The sequence below is a fragment of the Callospermophilus lateralis genome, chromosome 10 (genome assembly GCF_048772815.1).
Source record: "Callospermophilus lateralis isolate mCalLat2 chromosome 10, mCalLat2.hap1, whole genome shotgun sequence".
In the NCBI taxonomy this organism is placed as follows: Eukaryota; Metazoa; Chordata; class Mammalia; order Rodentia; family Sciuridae; genus Callospermophilus; species Callospermophilus lateralis.
The window spans coordinates 208104-223531 of record NC_135314.1 but is presented as its reverse complement, the minus strand read 5'-3'; the positions used below and the strand labels follow the sequence as shown (position 1 = coordinate 223531).

At 48.7% G+C, this 15428-nt stretch overlaps 1 protein-coding gene across 7 annotated transcripts in view; it reads left to right on the top strand.

The window, feature by feature from the left end:
- Positions 1–15428, top strand: part of Dip2a (disco interacting protein 2 homolog A) — a 91420-nt gene that overhangs the window by 41157 nt on the left and 34835 nt on the right. For all 7 annotated transcript variants that reach the window (XM_076868405.2, XM_076868404.2, XM_076868403.2 and 4 more), the window contains 4 exons: positions 5439–5558; positions 6814–7011; positions 11586–11677; positions 15074–15184. In XM_076868405.2, the coding sequence (XP_076724520.2) occupies positions 5439–5558; positions 6814–7011; positions 11586–11677; positions 15074–15184 (521 nt within the window). The remainder of the gene's footprint in view (positions 1–5438; positions 5559–6813; positions 7012–11585; positions 11678–15073; positions 15185–15428) is intronic.

The following is a 15428-nucleotide window of genomic DNA, read 5'->3' as shown; positions in this document are numbered from 1 at the left end:
TTGGCAGAAGTCACTGCTCTGTGGGGCACTGCCTCTGAGCTCTCGGCTCTGTCCCACTGGTCTGTCCGCATGTTAGTACCACGCACAGTCTCAGCTCCTCTTAGGATCAGACATGGCCGAGTCTTCCAGCTGTTTTTGACTATTTAGGATTCCTGTGAATCTTAGGACATGTGTTTCTGTTTATGCAGAATAGGTCTTTGGGATTTTATAGGGATCACATTGGATTTCTAATTTAAAAATGTTAACATACTACCCATGAGCATTTATTTTTGTTGCCTTTGATTTTTCTTCAGCAGTGTTTTTCATTGTAGAAGTCTTTTGCCTCCATGGTGAATTCTTTTCGATTCTGTTGTAAATTGTTTTTGTAATTTCTTTTCAGATTATTCATTGTTAGTACACAGGTAAGCGACTGATTTTTTTTTTTTGAGTGTGTGTGTGTGTGTGTGTGTGTGTGTGTAATGGCTGTGTCTTGCCATTTTGTTGAATTCAGATTGTTCTAAGTGTGTGTGTGTTCGCATGTGGGCTCCAGGATTCTCTGGGGTCTTTTATTCTTTCTTGCCTGGCAGGCCCAGGGCTGTGCAATAGGGTGCCTCCACCCATGAATGCCCCTTTCTCCCTGTGGGGTTCACCCAGCTGGGTGCTGGGTTCTTCCACCTGGCTGTGTCCACCGTGGTCTGCTCGGCATGGGTTTGCCTTCGGTGTCGTGGTCCCTTTTTCCAGGCTGCCTAGGGTTGCCCTGCGACTGCTGCCCTGGGGCCGGCCTTGCTCGTCCAGTACTCCTGCCTGCTCTGCTCTGGATCTTTCCTGGACCTTTCTCCTCTGCCTCTCTCCTGCCCCACTGTGTTTTAGATGTTTGTTGATCTCAGTGTATTTCCAGGTGCATTGTTCAGATGTGTTTCTCCTACATATTTAACCCCTTTTAAGTTTATTAAACTTGTGAACTACCCAGCACACAGTCTGTTAGTTGAATATTCCACTCGAAAATAATACTTATTCTGTTGCATTTTTTCTTTTGTTTTTTAAGTTTTTTTTAATAGTTGTAGATGGACAGGATGCCTTTATTTTATTTGTTAATTTTTTCAAACCCAGTGCCTCATGCATGCTAGGCAAGCATTCTGCTGCTGAGCTATGACCCTAGACCTTCTTTTTTTTTTATAGTAAAATAATACTATAAAGAAAGCTCAAAAATTTTTGATAACTTTGTCCAAAATATTTGTTACATAGGTGATAGATGAAGGTCTAATATTTCTAATATAAAAATCATTTTTAAAAATGAACAGGAAAAGCCAAGTTGGTGGCACACACCTGTAATCCCTTCCATTCTTGCGATTGAACATGATGTGGAGTCATACTGGTCATTTATCCATATGTGACATAGGAAAGTTACGTCCAGTCCATTCCTCTGTCTTTCCTATTCCCATCCCTCCTTCCTTCCCTTCATTCCCCTTTGTCTAATCCAATGAACTTCTATTCTTCCCTGCCCCACCCCTTATTACGTGTTGGCAGCTGCGCGTCAGAGAGAGCAGTCAGCCTTTGGTTTTTGAGGACTGGCTTATTTCACTTAGCATGATTGTCTCCAGTTCCATCATTTACTGGCAAATACCATGATTTCGTTCTTCTTTGTGGTCGAGTAATATTCCATTGTGTATATGTGCCACATGTTCTTTATCCATTCATCTGTTGAAGGGCACCTGGGTTGGTTCCGTAGCTTAGCTATTGTGAATTGAGCTGCTGTGAACATTGATGTGGTTGTGTCACTGCAGTGTGCTGATTTTAAGTCCTTTGGGTATGTACCGAGGAGTGGGATAGCTGGGTCAAATGGTGGTTCCATTCCAGGTTTTCTGAGGACTCTCCATACTGCTTTCCAGAGTGGTTGCACCAATTTGCAGTGCCAACAGCAATGTATGAGTGAACCGTTTTCCCCACATCCTCACCGCATTTATTGTTACTTGTATTCTTGATTGTTGCCATTCTGACTGGGGTGAGATGGAATCTCAGTGTGGTTTTAATTTGCATTTCTCCGGTTGTTAGAGATGTTGAACATTTTTTCATGTTTGTTGACCATTCGTATTTCTTCTGTGAAGTGTCTGTTCAGTGCCTTTGCCCCTTTATCGATTGGGTTATTTGGTTTGTCTGAAGTTGAGTTTTTTGAGTTTTTTTTTTTTTTTTTTTTAGTATATCCTGAAGACTAATGCTCTACCTGAGGTGCAGGTGGCAAAGATTTTCTCCCATTCCGCGGGCTCTTTCTTCACTCTCTTGATTGTCTCCTTTGCTGTGAAGGAGCTTTTTAGTTTGATACTATCCCATTTATTGATTCTTGGTTTTACTTCTTTGAGCTTTAGGAGTCTTGTTGACAGATTTGGTTCCTAAGCCGACATTTTGGGAAGTTGGGCTTATATTTTCTTCTAGTAGGCACAGGGTCTCCAGTCTAATGCCTGAGCCCTCCATCCACTTTGAGTTGAGTGTCACGCGTGGTGATAGCGAGGGGCTTAATTTCACTTTATTATATGTGGGTTTCCAGTTTTCCCAGCACCACTTGTTGAAGAGGCTCTCTTCTCTCCAGTGACTACTTATGGCCCCTTTGTCCAGTGTCTTGCATTCCACTGGTCTCCGTTCTGTCTTGGTGCAGCCCCATGCTGTTTCTGTGGCTCTGTGGTGTAGTTTAAGGGTGTGCTATTGGGATGCCTCCTGCTTTGCTTTTCTCACTGAGGATTTCTCCTTATTTTTCCAAATGAATTTCGTAACTGCTTTTTCTGTTTCCATGAAGAATATCATTGGAACCTTAAAAGGAATTAAGAATGAATTGGAAGGGTTCCTTCCTTTTGTATTTCATGGAATCATTTGAGGAGGATTGGTGTTAGTTTTCTTTGAAGATCTGGTAGAGCTCAGCTGAGAATCTCTGTCTGGTCCTGGACTTCTCTTCCTTGGCTTTTGATAGCATCTTTAATTTCATTGCTTGAAATTGATCTGTTTAAACTTTCTATGTCCTTCTGATTCAATTTGGTTAGGTCATATGTCTCTAGAAATTTGTGGATGTTTTCAAGGTTATCTATTATATCAGAGTAAGAATTTTCAAAGTAGGTTTGGTTATCATCGGTATTTTAGTGGTGTGTTGTGATATTTCCTTTTTCATTGTGAATTTTAGTAATTTGAGTTTTCTTTGTTAGCTCGGCTAAGGGTTTATTAATTTTATTTTATTGATTTGTTTTTCAAAGAACCTACATTTTGTTTTGTCGATTTTGGGGATTATTTTTTTTGTTTCAATTTTATTGATTTCAGCTCTGATTTTATTTCCTGTCTTCTGCTTTTGGTGTTGATTCATTCTTCTTGTTCTAGGACTTTGAGCTGTAATGATAGGTTGTTTATTTGTTGACTTTCTATACTTTTAATAATAAGTGAGCTCAATGCAGTGCATTTTCCTCTTTGCACTGCCTTCATAGTGTCCCAGAGTTCTTGATATGTTGTTTCAGTATTCTCATTTACCTCAGTATTTTTTTTCCATCCCAGATTTCTTCTGCTATCCATTGTTCATTCAATAGCATATTATTTAGTCTCCGGGTATTAAAGTAGCTTCTATTTTTTTGAACTTTTTTTTATTATAGATAGACACAATACCTTTATTTTATTTGTTTTTATTATGTGGTGCCAGGGATCGAACCCAGTGCTTCATGCATGCTAGGCAAACTCTCCATCACTGAGCCACAACCCCGGCCCCTCTATTTTTAATTTCATTCTTGATTTCTAAATTCATTCTGTTATGATCTGATAGGAATCAAAGTATATCTATTTTTTTTATATTTGCTAAGAGTTGCTTTGTGGCCTGAGATGTGGTCTATTTTAGAGAAGGATCCGTAGCTGCTGAGAAAAAAAATGCATGTCGTCATCCTGCCAGATCTTACCTGTCATTTTTCTCTGGCGTTCTTTAAAATTCTATCCTTATACTCTGGGTTGAGTATTTTCATGATAATGTGCTTGGTGTGGGTCTGTTGCAGTTTTGTATATTTGAGGTCCTGTATGCTTCCTGCATTTGATTTTCCATTTTATTCTTTAGGTTTGGGAAAATTTCTGATATTATTTCATTGAAAAGATTGTGCATTCCTTTTGTTTGTATCTCTGAATCTTCATCTCTCCTAATAAATCTTAAATATAGTCTTTTCAGGTTATCCCACATTTCTTGCAAGTTCTGTTTGTGGTCTCTTAACATCTTTTCTTCATGTTTAACTTTGTTTTCAAGATTATTTATTTTGCCTTCATTGCCTGAAAGTCTGTTGGTGATGCTTTCAATTGAAATTTTAATTTGATTTATTGATTTCCTTCATTTCAAAGATTTGTATGCTTTTCTTTTTTCAGAATCTCTCTTTATTGAAGTGATATTTCACTTCCTGTATTTTCTTTCTGATTTCACTCCTTATACTGGCTTTTACTTCGCACATCGTTTTAACTATGTACATTATAAACTCTTTCTTGGATATTTCTTCCACTCTGGTGTTGTACGGAGTACCTTGGTCTGTTTGTGATGATTAACCCCTTGCCTTTTCATGTTGTTTGTGTGTCTACCCATCTAGCAGTATAGACGTGAGGAGTAGAGTTTTTCTTTTTAATTTATTTTTTAGTTGTAGATGGACACGATATCTTTATTTTTATTTGGTGCTCAGGATTGAACCCAGTGCCTTGCATGTGTCATGTGTGAGGCAAGTGCTCTACCATTGAGCTATAGCCCCAGCCCCCCTGTTGTGCACCTGTCTGCTTTCTCGGTTTCACTCCACATAGCAGCCAGGAAAGTGACCTCTATCCTGCCATCTTGAAAACCAGAACAGTGTTTCTTAAGAAGGATTGAGAACACCACGGAGCTTTTTAGCCTGCATGGGTTATATGTCTTGATATTCATCTTATTAGAAATTAAAATTAAAATTAGAATTATTATTTCACTTAAAAAAGCAATAAACTTGTTACATGTTGAGATGAATCACCATACTTCTGCAAAAGTAATTTCCAAAACAGCCACCTGAGGGAGAAGAAGGGGCTCATTCCGTGCTTTGACGGTCTCTTTCATGGCTGACTGATGAAAGCGTCTGGGTCACCTGCATTCACAGTGACTTCAGGTGCATGTGACAGGAGAGAAAGAAAAGCAGATGGCACTTTTACATCACCATGGTGTGTTCTTAGCCTTAGTGCCCTGAAAGGCCCTCAAGCACCCCAGGGTCCCTGGACCGGCTGAAAACTATTACAAGGAATACTGTTCAGTACATATGATTCAGTCAGTGCTTATGGAGTGAATTGGCCAATTCCAGAACGTTGTCTGCTGGGCCTGCAGACTGGAGATCATCTGTTGGCTGTGTGAGTTCTGGTGCCTCCAAGAGGCTTGTTCTGGGGCCTGCGGCTAGGCGTGTGTGTGTGACAGGTCTTGCCTCAGGCCCTCTCTGCTTTTCCTGTGACAGGTGTCCCTGTGCACAGCAGAGTGTCCTCCAAGATCCAGCAGCTTCTGAACACCCTGAAGAGGCCCAAGCGCCCTCCCCTGAAGGAGTTCTTTGTGGACGATTTTGAGGAGCTTTTGGAAGGTAGAGTCCTCTGATCTGAGCCCTGTGTGTGTGTGTGCCATCTGGAGGCACAGGTGGTGGTGCACAGACGTGAGTTCCTGTGCCACGCCATGTCAGACCCTTTCTCTTTGTGCCCAGACTCTGGTGAGCATGTGCAGCCGTGAGCTTAGAACCACACCTGCCTGCACATGTCAGGGTCAGAGAGACTTTGCAGTCCCCACGCCCAGTCCAGGGGTAGGACAGCACTGCTAAGGTTTCTTGTTTACACTTTTGGTTAAACTCTAAATGTGAAATACTTGTCTTCTTATGGTTCTAAAGTACTGAGTTTTTAGCACATGTTCAATTCCTTTTCAGAATTTTAACCTCTCATTTATGAATGGAATATATATTTAAAAGCAAAGAACATACTGAGCATGGTGGCACATGCCCATAATCCCAGTGACTCTGGAGGCTATGGCAGGAGGATTGCAAGTTTGAGGCCAGCCTCAGTAACTTGGCAATACCCTGTCTCAAAATAAAAAATAAAGAGGGTTGGGGATGTAGCTCAGTGGTAGAGTGCCTCTGAGTTTAATCCCCAGTACTGCAAAAGAAGAATATAGATTTATTTTAAAAAAGAAGAACTAAGAAGAGGAAGAAAGAGGCCCACGCCCTTAGAAGGGCACAGAGATGAAGCCCAGTGTTGGTGTTGAGTGTGTTGTGACCCCTGGGCCTGCCTGCCCTCAGTGGCAGGCCAGTTTGGGGCCTGGCTTGTCCTTCATGCTTAGACAGGTCCAGAGCTCCACCATGTGCTTACAGCGCTGAACTTCTCAGCACCTTGGAGAGCAGTCCTTGTTAACGGTGGGGTCTTTGGGGCCACAGGAAAATCAGTAGTGAGAATTGGTGGTGGAAATCAGTGAGGTGACCGTCCCGGCAGCTCCTGGCCTCAAGTCCTGTTCACTTTGGTCCTGGATGGGCCGGGTGCTCAGACCTCCTCCCAGGCTCTGGGGCCTGCAGTGCTGCACTGGGGTGGCAGGCGTCAGGTGCCACAGTTATCCCCAAGGTGCAAGTAGATGTACCCTCCTGAGCCACCTTCACTGTCTGTGGCTGAACTTTCCTGGAGGGTGAAAGCCACACCATCTACGACTGACTCTCCTTTATGTGACTATGGTAATGACGAAGATCTAAACCACTTATGTCAGGCTTTTTACAGTGGTGACTCAGTCACGGGGTGCAGGCACTGGATGGTGAGTGCAGGGCCTCCACAGTGCTGACGTCTGAACTCCGGCTCTGCTTACAGTTCAGCAGCCAGATCCCAATCAGCCGAAGCCTGAGGGAGAGGAGGTGGAGGTGCTGAGAGGGGAGCCCCTGGCCACAGGGGTGCCGTGGCCACCGTCTCTGCTAGCTGCCCTTCAGCGATGGGGCACAGTGCAGCCCAAGGCCCCCTGCCTGACTGCCCTGGACACAGCAGGGAAGGCCATCCACACCCTCACCTACGGCAAGTACTCAGGAGGGTGGTCGCACTCTGGTGGGGGGCTGGGGGGCCACAGTGCTTACTGTGTGGCCTGCACACACCTGTTGCCCCGCCACATCAGCAGCAGTTCCTGAGGCGCCGCATACCTGCCGTGCTGCTGGGTGTGTGCAGCCAACTGTGTTCTGAGCAGCGGGTACGCTGGTGCAGCTTTAACCACGCAGCGCCTCTGTGCTTGGCGTGTTTGGGTTCCGCGCTACATCTGCTGTCACACAGCTGGCAGTGCAGGTACAGCTTGGCCCTTGGCAGGGTGAGTGCTCTTCTGTGAGCTCTAGCTGGCCAGGTCCAGGCCTCCGTGGCCTCCCAGCACTGATGTCCTCCACGCAGAGGGGAGTTGTCGCCCAGCTATCCAGGCTGCAGGCTATCTGGACGTTCATAGAAGCAGGATTTTATTTTATTCATTATTGTTTATTTCTTTATTTATTTTTTAGTTGTAGATGGACACAATGCCTTTATTTTATCTATTTATTTTTATGTGATGCTAAGGCTCGAACCCAGTGCCTCACACATGCCAGGCAAGTGCCTTCCCACTGAGCCACAGCCCAGCCCAGAAGCAGGATTTGATGAAAGCAGCTTTCACTGCTTGCCTCGTGCGAGTCTCCGCCATGCGGTGTGCAGCTGTGTTGACGCTCATTGATGGGTGTTGTGTGCTCAGTGTGTGTCCCAGAGCTGTTTTTGCTCTCCCAGTGGCTGTCCCAGCTTGGGACTGCCGCTCCAGAGGCCATCGTGAACACTCTCTTCTCGTCTGCAGTCCTGGGTGAGAGCCTGGGGGAGGGGGCTGAAGGTAAGGGCTCCCAGGAGACTGCGGCTTTGGGACCTGCACTGCTTTTCCAGAGGGGTGGGAGCAGCACTCCTTCCCAGAGCAGCACCGAGAGCCCCTTGGGCTCCATCTCATGGCCTTGTGAGTTAGGTTCTGATCTGCCTTTGCTGGGGGCTGCTGGCACTGAAGGCCCTGTCCATGATCCTCCAAGTCTCAGCATGGCGGCTTCTTTGTTTCAGCTGCAGCCTTTTGTCAGATACCTGCTTTGTGGCTGTCTCCTCTCAGCCTGAGGCTTGCCTTCTGGCCTTTCATGGTGGCTTTGATGAGGGGAAGGCCTCCCTGCAGTCCATGTGTCTGTGCCTGCTTTGTTGAGGTGCAGTGGTAGGGTCCCAGCTCTCTGCCTGTTCCTCAAGATTGCTGTGCTGTTGTTGACCCTTTGTATTCCCAATAAAGTAGAAACCAGTGGTCACTTTGCTAGGACTTCTTGCTGGGATATTGGTTGCACAACATTGAGTCTGTGGTTTGATTCAAAGAGAATTGATATTATTACAGTTCTGGAACCTTCTAGCCCATGACTAGAATATTTCCCTATTTTTAAAGGCTGCCTTAATTTCTCTCAGTAATATATTTATACTGTTGAGTACAGAATTCTTGAGCAGCTTTTGTTAGGTTTATTCCTGTTCTAAATGTATAATTAAAATTTCTCCACTGACTTGGTGACCCCAGCCTGTGGGTGCCGCTCACCCCTGAGGGGGCCTGGCTGTGCCCTGGAGGCCCCAGTCTCTGCTGATGGGCCCGGGGCCCTGTGCCTGGCTTGAGGGTGGAGGACTGGGTCGGTCCGCACAACTCAGGGTTCCCCATCTGGAGTCTGACTCTGGCTGTCTTGCTGCCCTGACAAGTGATCTCTGTTTTGTGCAGCTGTAACTCTGCAGTGCCCCTCCTGACTGATCCACATCCTTTTAGAATCACCCACAGGATCTTGTGTAGGTGTGGTCAGTGTGCTTCTGTTGAGGAAAGAGCATAGCCGGACCCACTTACCAGTTACGCTGTTGGTGGACACCCAGGTCGCGTCCAGCGGCGGCCATTAGAAGTGGTGCTGTTGGCGGGTGCTGCTGTGGGCCCTCTGGCAGTAAGCAGGTGCCACTTTCCCAGGCAGGCCCTAGGGGTGGAAGAGCGAGGACTGGGGCCCACGTCCCTCAGCTTGCCCACCGCCACACCCACATGCTGTGGTGAGTGCTTAGTGCTCAGGCCCACGCTCCACCTGCGCTGTGAGAACTGTTGGTGTGGCCATGGCTCTGACGTGGCCTCCCGAGGGGTCAGTTGTTGAGGCCTTCTGCCCTCTGCCATGTACCCGTGTCCTCTGCATGGCTTCCCAGGTGTCTGCAGGACCTCTTCTGCTCCCAGCAGGCTGCCGGTGTCCTTGCCACTGTGTGTGGGTCTGTGGGCAGAAGTTCCAGCCTCTCGCCTTCTTTGCCTTCAAGGTTCTTGTTTTCTGGGTTCTGGGAAGACTTCTTCCCTGGACTGTGGTCACAGAGTTGCTCTGTGAGCCTGGGGAAGTGCCCACTTTTTTGCCCTTCCCACGGTGAACGTCCCTGCCCTGTGTCCCGTATGGGAGAGGTCCCGAGAAGGGTCAGCAGCTGGCCCCCTCTCTGCGCAGCACTGGGCCCTCTGTCCAGGAGTCCTGCCTGTGAGCCTCTCTTAGCTTCTCTTCTTCTGTTGGCTGATGGCACCTGTGAGCCTTGGCCATGCTTTCTTGGTGCCCATGGCCTTATGATGAGACTCAGCCTCATGGAGAATGTTTCCTGCTTCTCCTCCAAGGGTGTCCCAGCTGTGCCAACCCCATCGCATCCCAGGTCGTCTCAGAGGAAACTTGCCAAGCGCCTTGGCATCCCTGCCAGTTTCTGCTGAGTTGCCTTGATCCGGCCCCAGGAGGACCAGTGCTTCTACAGCATGGAGTCTTCCGTTTCAGTAGCGTCTGAACACTCTCTGCAGGAGACTCTGGGGATTCTTGTGACACTTTGAGTTTTATGTATTTAGGGAGTGTGTTTTGATCTAATTGTAAATGTGTCATTACGTTTTAAAATTTACTGTTGTAGCATATTCAGGTGACACGGTGGGGCTGGGCGTGGTTGCGCCCACCTGTGATCCCAGTAGCTGGGCAGGCAGGAAGATTGCAGGTTCAAAGCCGGCCTCAGCAACTTAGTGAGGCTCTGTCCCTAAAAATATAAAGTATAAAATTAAAAGATCTGCATAATGGCAGAAACACGCTGTGGGCAATCCCCAATACCATTAAAGAATAAATATCATCCTGTGTACTATCACGCAGGCAGCCTCGCCAGAGTCTTGTAAAAGATGGACAGGCACGGCGTCCTCTCACTCACAGAGCATAGCTCTGTCCCCAGGTGCTTCTGCACTGCCACTTCCCCCATCTGGCTGAGGCATTCTGCTCACGGCTGGGGCAGCTGCACTGGCCTCCCTTCTGCCCCCAGAGGGAAGGCTCCAGTGTCCGCCTCAGCTAGAGCATTCCCATGGGCTCAAGGTGACCAGCGTCATGTTAAGGAAGTATGTGTCCTTTCACACCTAGTTTAGGAAGGGTTTTGAAAAACATTTAAGATCACTTTTAAGTCATGAGTGATTATCGGTTTTCTCCCACCTGTCATCATTATTCCATTAATGGTGCTGCGTTTCCATGAACCTCTGCATTTCTGGGTAGAACTAACTTGATAACAACATGTTATTCTTTTCATACTTTTTATTGGTTTCTGTTTGGAGATGTTTATTATAATTGTTGACATCTTTTTTTTTTTTTTAAAGAGAGAGAATTTTTCAATATTTATTTTTTTAGTTCTCGGCGGACACAACATCTTTATTTTTATGTGGTGCTGAGGATTGAACCCAGCGCCCCGCGCATGCCAGGCAAGCGCGCTACTGCTTGAGCCACATCCCCAGCCCTATAAGTGTTGACATCTTGACCTTAACTTTAAAGTGGGCTCACTCTGTTTTGAGTTAAATGTTTGCTTTCTGGTGTCTTGGGGTCCACGGCCACTCCCGTCACTTTGTGGTGCTTGGTCAGCACCACTGCTATGGGACTGAACACTGGACCACAGGGCAGGCTGTCCAACCCATGGTGTCCACCGAGCCTGAGGGCCCAGCCTGGGTGTTTTGTTCAGGAATGGCGGCTGCATCAGGGTTGGGAATGAATGTCTCCCATGCTCCTTCTGCTGAGCCTGCTTTCTTCCTGGGTGAGGCTGTTGTCAGTCCCCAGGTTGGGTACTGCGTGAGGTAGCTGCTAGCCAGGAGGGACAGAGAGGTGGTGCCTGGCCGTGAGCCCCTCCAGCCACTGGAGAAAGCTCTGGCCCTTCAAGAAACATGTAGCGGCCACAGGAGGTGAGGGTGGATGTCACGGGTCACACTCAACGCTGTTGGCTGAGGGGGCAGTGTGAATGGTGGCCTCTTCCCAGAACTCACAGACGTGCACATGTGCATGTGTGCTCCCATGTATGGCATCACGCATGCACAGCATGGCATGTTTTGCTGGCTTTGCTAGACTTTAATAAACTCCTGTTTTATGTTTGCATTAAGAAAAATAAATGTATTACTTGTTCTTGGGAGAAAACTGATGTTTGTTGCAGCGTTATGTAGGGTGGCTGTCACCTGGAAACTGGATTTCCAGTCTTAGCTAATGGTATGTTGTTAATGGGGTATTGCGATTGCTGCATTGAAATGTTAACTATTAGGCTCCTTAAATATTACATTGCTTAGTATTTTTATTTTATTTTAGGCAAACTTTGGAGTCGGAGTTTAAAATTAGCTTATACTCTACTTAATAAACTGACTAGTAAGAATGAACCACTACTTAAACCTGGAGACAGAGTAAGTAACTAGAATATAACTCTATTGGACTGAGCAAAAGCAGGCTTAAGCAGCCTGTTCTGTTGAAATTGTGTCCTGTCGGTTGGTTAGAATGAGTGTTAACCTGCGGGATTTAAAGTCAGCAATGGAAACATACCATGTGGACTGGTGTGCGATGCAGTGCCAAGTGGTCATTCCTCTCCTCCCTGTCGCCCACCCACTGGTCTTCCAGCTCATGTTGGGCTTCATGTGTGTTGGCGTTGATAGGCCTTGACTTTGCAGGGCAGGGGTCCGTGCTGACATTGACCTGTCCTTGAAGTCCTGGATGCTTTATGTCATCTCCTCCCCACAGGGCTGCCTTGGAAGCCAGCCCCCTAGTCCTGCACTGCCCAGATGGTTGTTTGAATTTAAATGAACCAACGTTAAGTTGAACTAAAGCACAGTCCCTCAGTTGCAGGAGCCATGTATCCAGGGCTCAGCAGCGACATGTTGGGGATGGTTGCTGTCCTGGGCAGAGTGGAGGTGTTTTCCATAGTCATACAGGGTTCTCTTGGACGGCACCGCCACAGGCAGGCTGCACTGACCTGAGGACCCAGGCTAGTGGAAGGTCAGTGTGGACAGCAGCGTATGTGTTGGAAATCAGCACACTTACCAGGGAGGGGAGACCCCAGTGACAGGCCACCCACAGTGAGGTGGCATGTTAACTTGCCAGCCAGAAGCTTCTGCCTCACTCCAGAGAGAGGCTGAGGGTGAAGGAGAATGGACAGATGGCATTGAAGATGGAAAGGGGGAGCGAGGGAGAAAATCAGGCGCGGAAGCAGATTTCCTGAAGTTAGCATTCAAGAAAAGGATGTCTGCAGAAAAGACCAAGAGTTGGAAAGTAGGAGGAGCCCAGGGGACAGAATCAGAGACTTGGTGAAGGAGGTCCATGCCAGCTTAGCCCTGGGAGTGCAGAGGAGGGTGGGAGCAGAACACTGCAGGCAGTGCAGGGTGAGTCGCCGGCCCTACAGAGCGTCGTGTTCCTCGTGAACACAGCTGACCACTCTAAAGCGTGTGACCACGGGGCAGAAGGCGCCTCAGAGCCACGCACATGGGGAGCACCAGCAGTCATAGCGTGCGGGACTCCTCCATAGAACCCTGCAGGACAGAGGAGGGTGCCTCAGACACTCAGGGGGTGGACCTGTTTCCACCTGACTCAGGAGCCCCTTTCCTGGCAAGTTCCTAAGGGATGTGTGACAGTGAGTGAGGGGGTCCCAACAGGAGAGTCACACGGAGGTCCCAGGACAGCCAAGCTGCAGCCCTGGCAGGGGGACCAAGGCCAGAGTCGGATGCAGTGCCCTGAGGTGAGTGGAGCTTGGGGTCACGTGACTGGATGGTTATTGGGAACAGGACCCTGAATGGCACTGGGCTCATCGGATGGGGTGTCTTAGGGCTGTCAGCCAGCGTCCATGGAACAGATGGAAGAGGGGTGCTGTCCCAGCAGGAGGGAGACCCTTGTGGCACCACTCTTAGGGGTGCTGTGTTCAGGCAAGGTGTGTGTGAGGTGCTTCAGGACGGGCCTGCCAGACCCTGACTCCCCCCCACTCCCTGAGCCTAGGGATTGCAGCTCATTTTCTTTCAAGGACAAAGATGTGCAGATGGTTTCTCCACTTGCAAGAGAAGGTTGCCCTTAGTTAATAAAAAGGTGCACTCAGCAAGCAGGTTAATGTTGGAGATCGGTGGCCCACAGGCTGCCAGCTGATGCCCTTCACAGATGGTGACGACACTCCTTCACCACAGACTCTCTGGAAGGATGTTTTCCCTGACAGCCATCTGTCTCAGGGTGTGGGGCACGTCTCTGGGCAACTGTTAACACCAGCCCTCAAGGAGAGTTTGCCCTTCCCCATGAATGGACTTGCTGGCAGCTTTGCAGAGCCTAGGTCCAGAGTGGGTTCTGCCCATCTTCCCAGGGGCCCTGTGCTGAGTCTGCCTGTTTAAGGACTGTTCTGACCTACTATGGCAGAATCAGGGCTTATGAAAACGTTTTTCCATATGTAGCTTCTAATTTGAGTAGATACAGTTAAAAAAAGAAAACTTGGGATGAAAGCAGGAATGCAAAATGTTTCCCTAAAATAACAGGATATTTTAAAATGTAAAATGTAGAAACGTAAACCCAGTATTTAAAAGCATGAGAGTGAACAACAAAGGACAGATCTAGAATATTTTAAATGTGTTGTTTTAGTAGGTGACTGAGGACAGGGCATGGTGCTACTGTTTTTCATTGGTATTGTGGTCATTTTAGACCATTTTAATGAATTTTGATACAAATTAAAATGCAAGGTGAATGAGGGAGAGCTGGTAATTCACAGGGGCAGCACCCTGTCTAGGTGGGAGTGGGAGGGTGCCCAGGTGGGAGCGAGAGGGTGCCCAGGCAGGAGTAGGTGCCCAGATGGGAGTGGAAGGTGCCCAGGTGGGAGTGAGAGACTGCCAGGGTGGGAATGGGAAGGTGCACAAGTGGGAACAGGTGCCCAGGTGGGAGTGGGAGGGTGCCCAGGTGGGAGCAGGTGCCCAGTCAGGAATAGATGTCCAGATGGGAGCAGGAGGGTGCCCAGGCAGGAGTAGGTGCCCAGGCGGGAGTTGAAGGGTGCCCAGGTAGGAGCAGGAGGGTGCCTAGGCAGGAGGAGATGCTCAGGTGGGAGCAGGAGGGTGCCCAGGCAGAAGTAGGTGCCCAGGCGGGAGTGGGAGGGTGCCCATGTGGGAGCAGGAGGGTGCCCAGGCAGAAGTAGGTGCCTAGGCGGGAGTGGGAGGGTGCCCATGTGGGAGCAGGAGGGTTCCCAGGCAGGAGTAGGTATCTAGGTGGGAGTGGGAGGGTGCCCAGGTGGGAGCAGGAAGGTGGGCATGAGTAGGTGCCTAAGCAGGAGTAGGTGCCCAGGCGGGAGTTGGCGGGTACCCAGGTAGGAGTGGGAGGGTGCCCAGGTGGGAGCAGGAGAGTGCCCAGGCGGAGTGGGAGGGTGCCCAGGTGGGAGCAGGAAGGTGGGCATGAGTAGGTGCCTAAGCAGGAGTAGGTGCCCAGGCGGGAGTTGGCGGGTACCCAGGTAGGAGTGGGAGGGTGCCCAGGTGGCTCTTGAGGGAAGACTGCTCAGTGACAGCGCACTGTTAGGACGGTTGGCTTTGGAAACTGTTGTTTTAGATATAACTTGATTCAGGTGGTGGTCAGCATGGACAGGCCCTGTCCAGCAAGAGCTGGACAGCCTTGGCTTGAGGAGAAAAGATGGCCCTAACCCACAAGCCAGTCATTCAGAGTCACGTGAACCAATCCCGAGTTGAGGTTTGGAAAGGTGTGAGAATGCCGGTTGTCTGAGCCTCATCTGCCGTCGGAGCCTGCGTTGGGACGACCTCCTGCCAAGGAGTCCTCAGGTTTCCCTTGTACTGTTGCAGGTGGCGCTCGTGTTTCCCAACAGTGACCCTGTGATGTTCATGGTCGCGTTTTATGGGTGTCTCCTGGCAGAGCTGGTTCCGGTCCCCATAGAAGTGCCATTGACAAGAAAGGTAGCAAGCCTGGGCTGGGCGTTCTGCACTGGTGCACGGGGGGCCAGGCCTGGCTTCTCTTCGGCTCTGGCATGAGCTGGTGTGTGCCCTGCCTTGAAGAAGGTGGCCCCAGGCCAGCTGGCCAGACTTCAGCATGAAGTCAGGTGCCGTCTGTCCCCAGGCTGATGTGGGGATTGCCGCCCTGCTGGGGCAGCTGCCTGGTCAGCTGCTGAACTTCCCAGAAGGAGCAATGAGCATTCTCTCC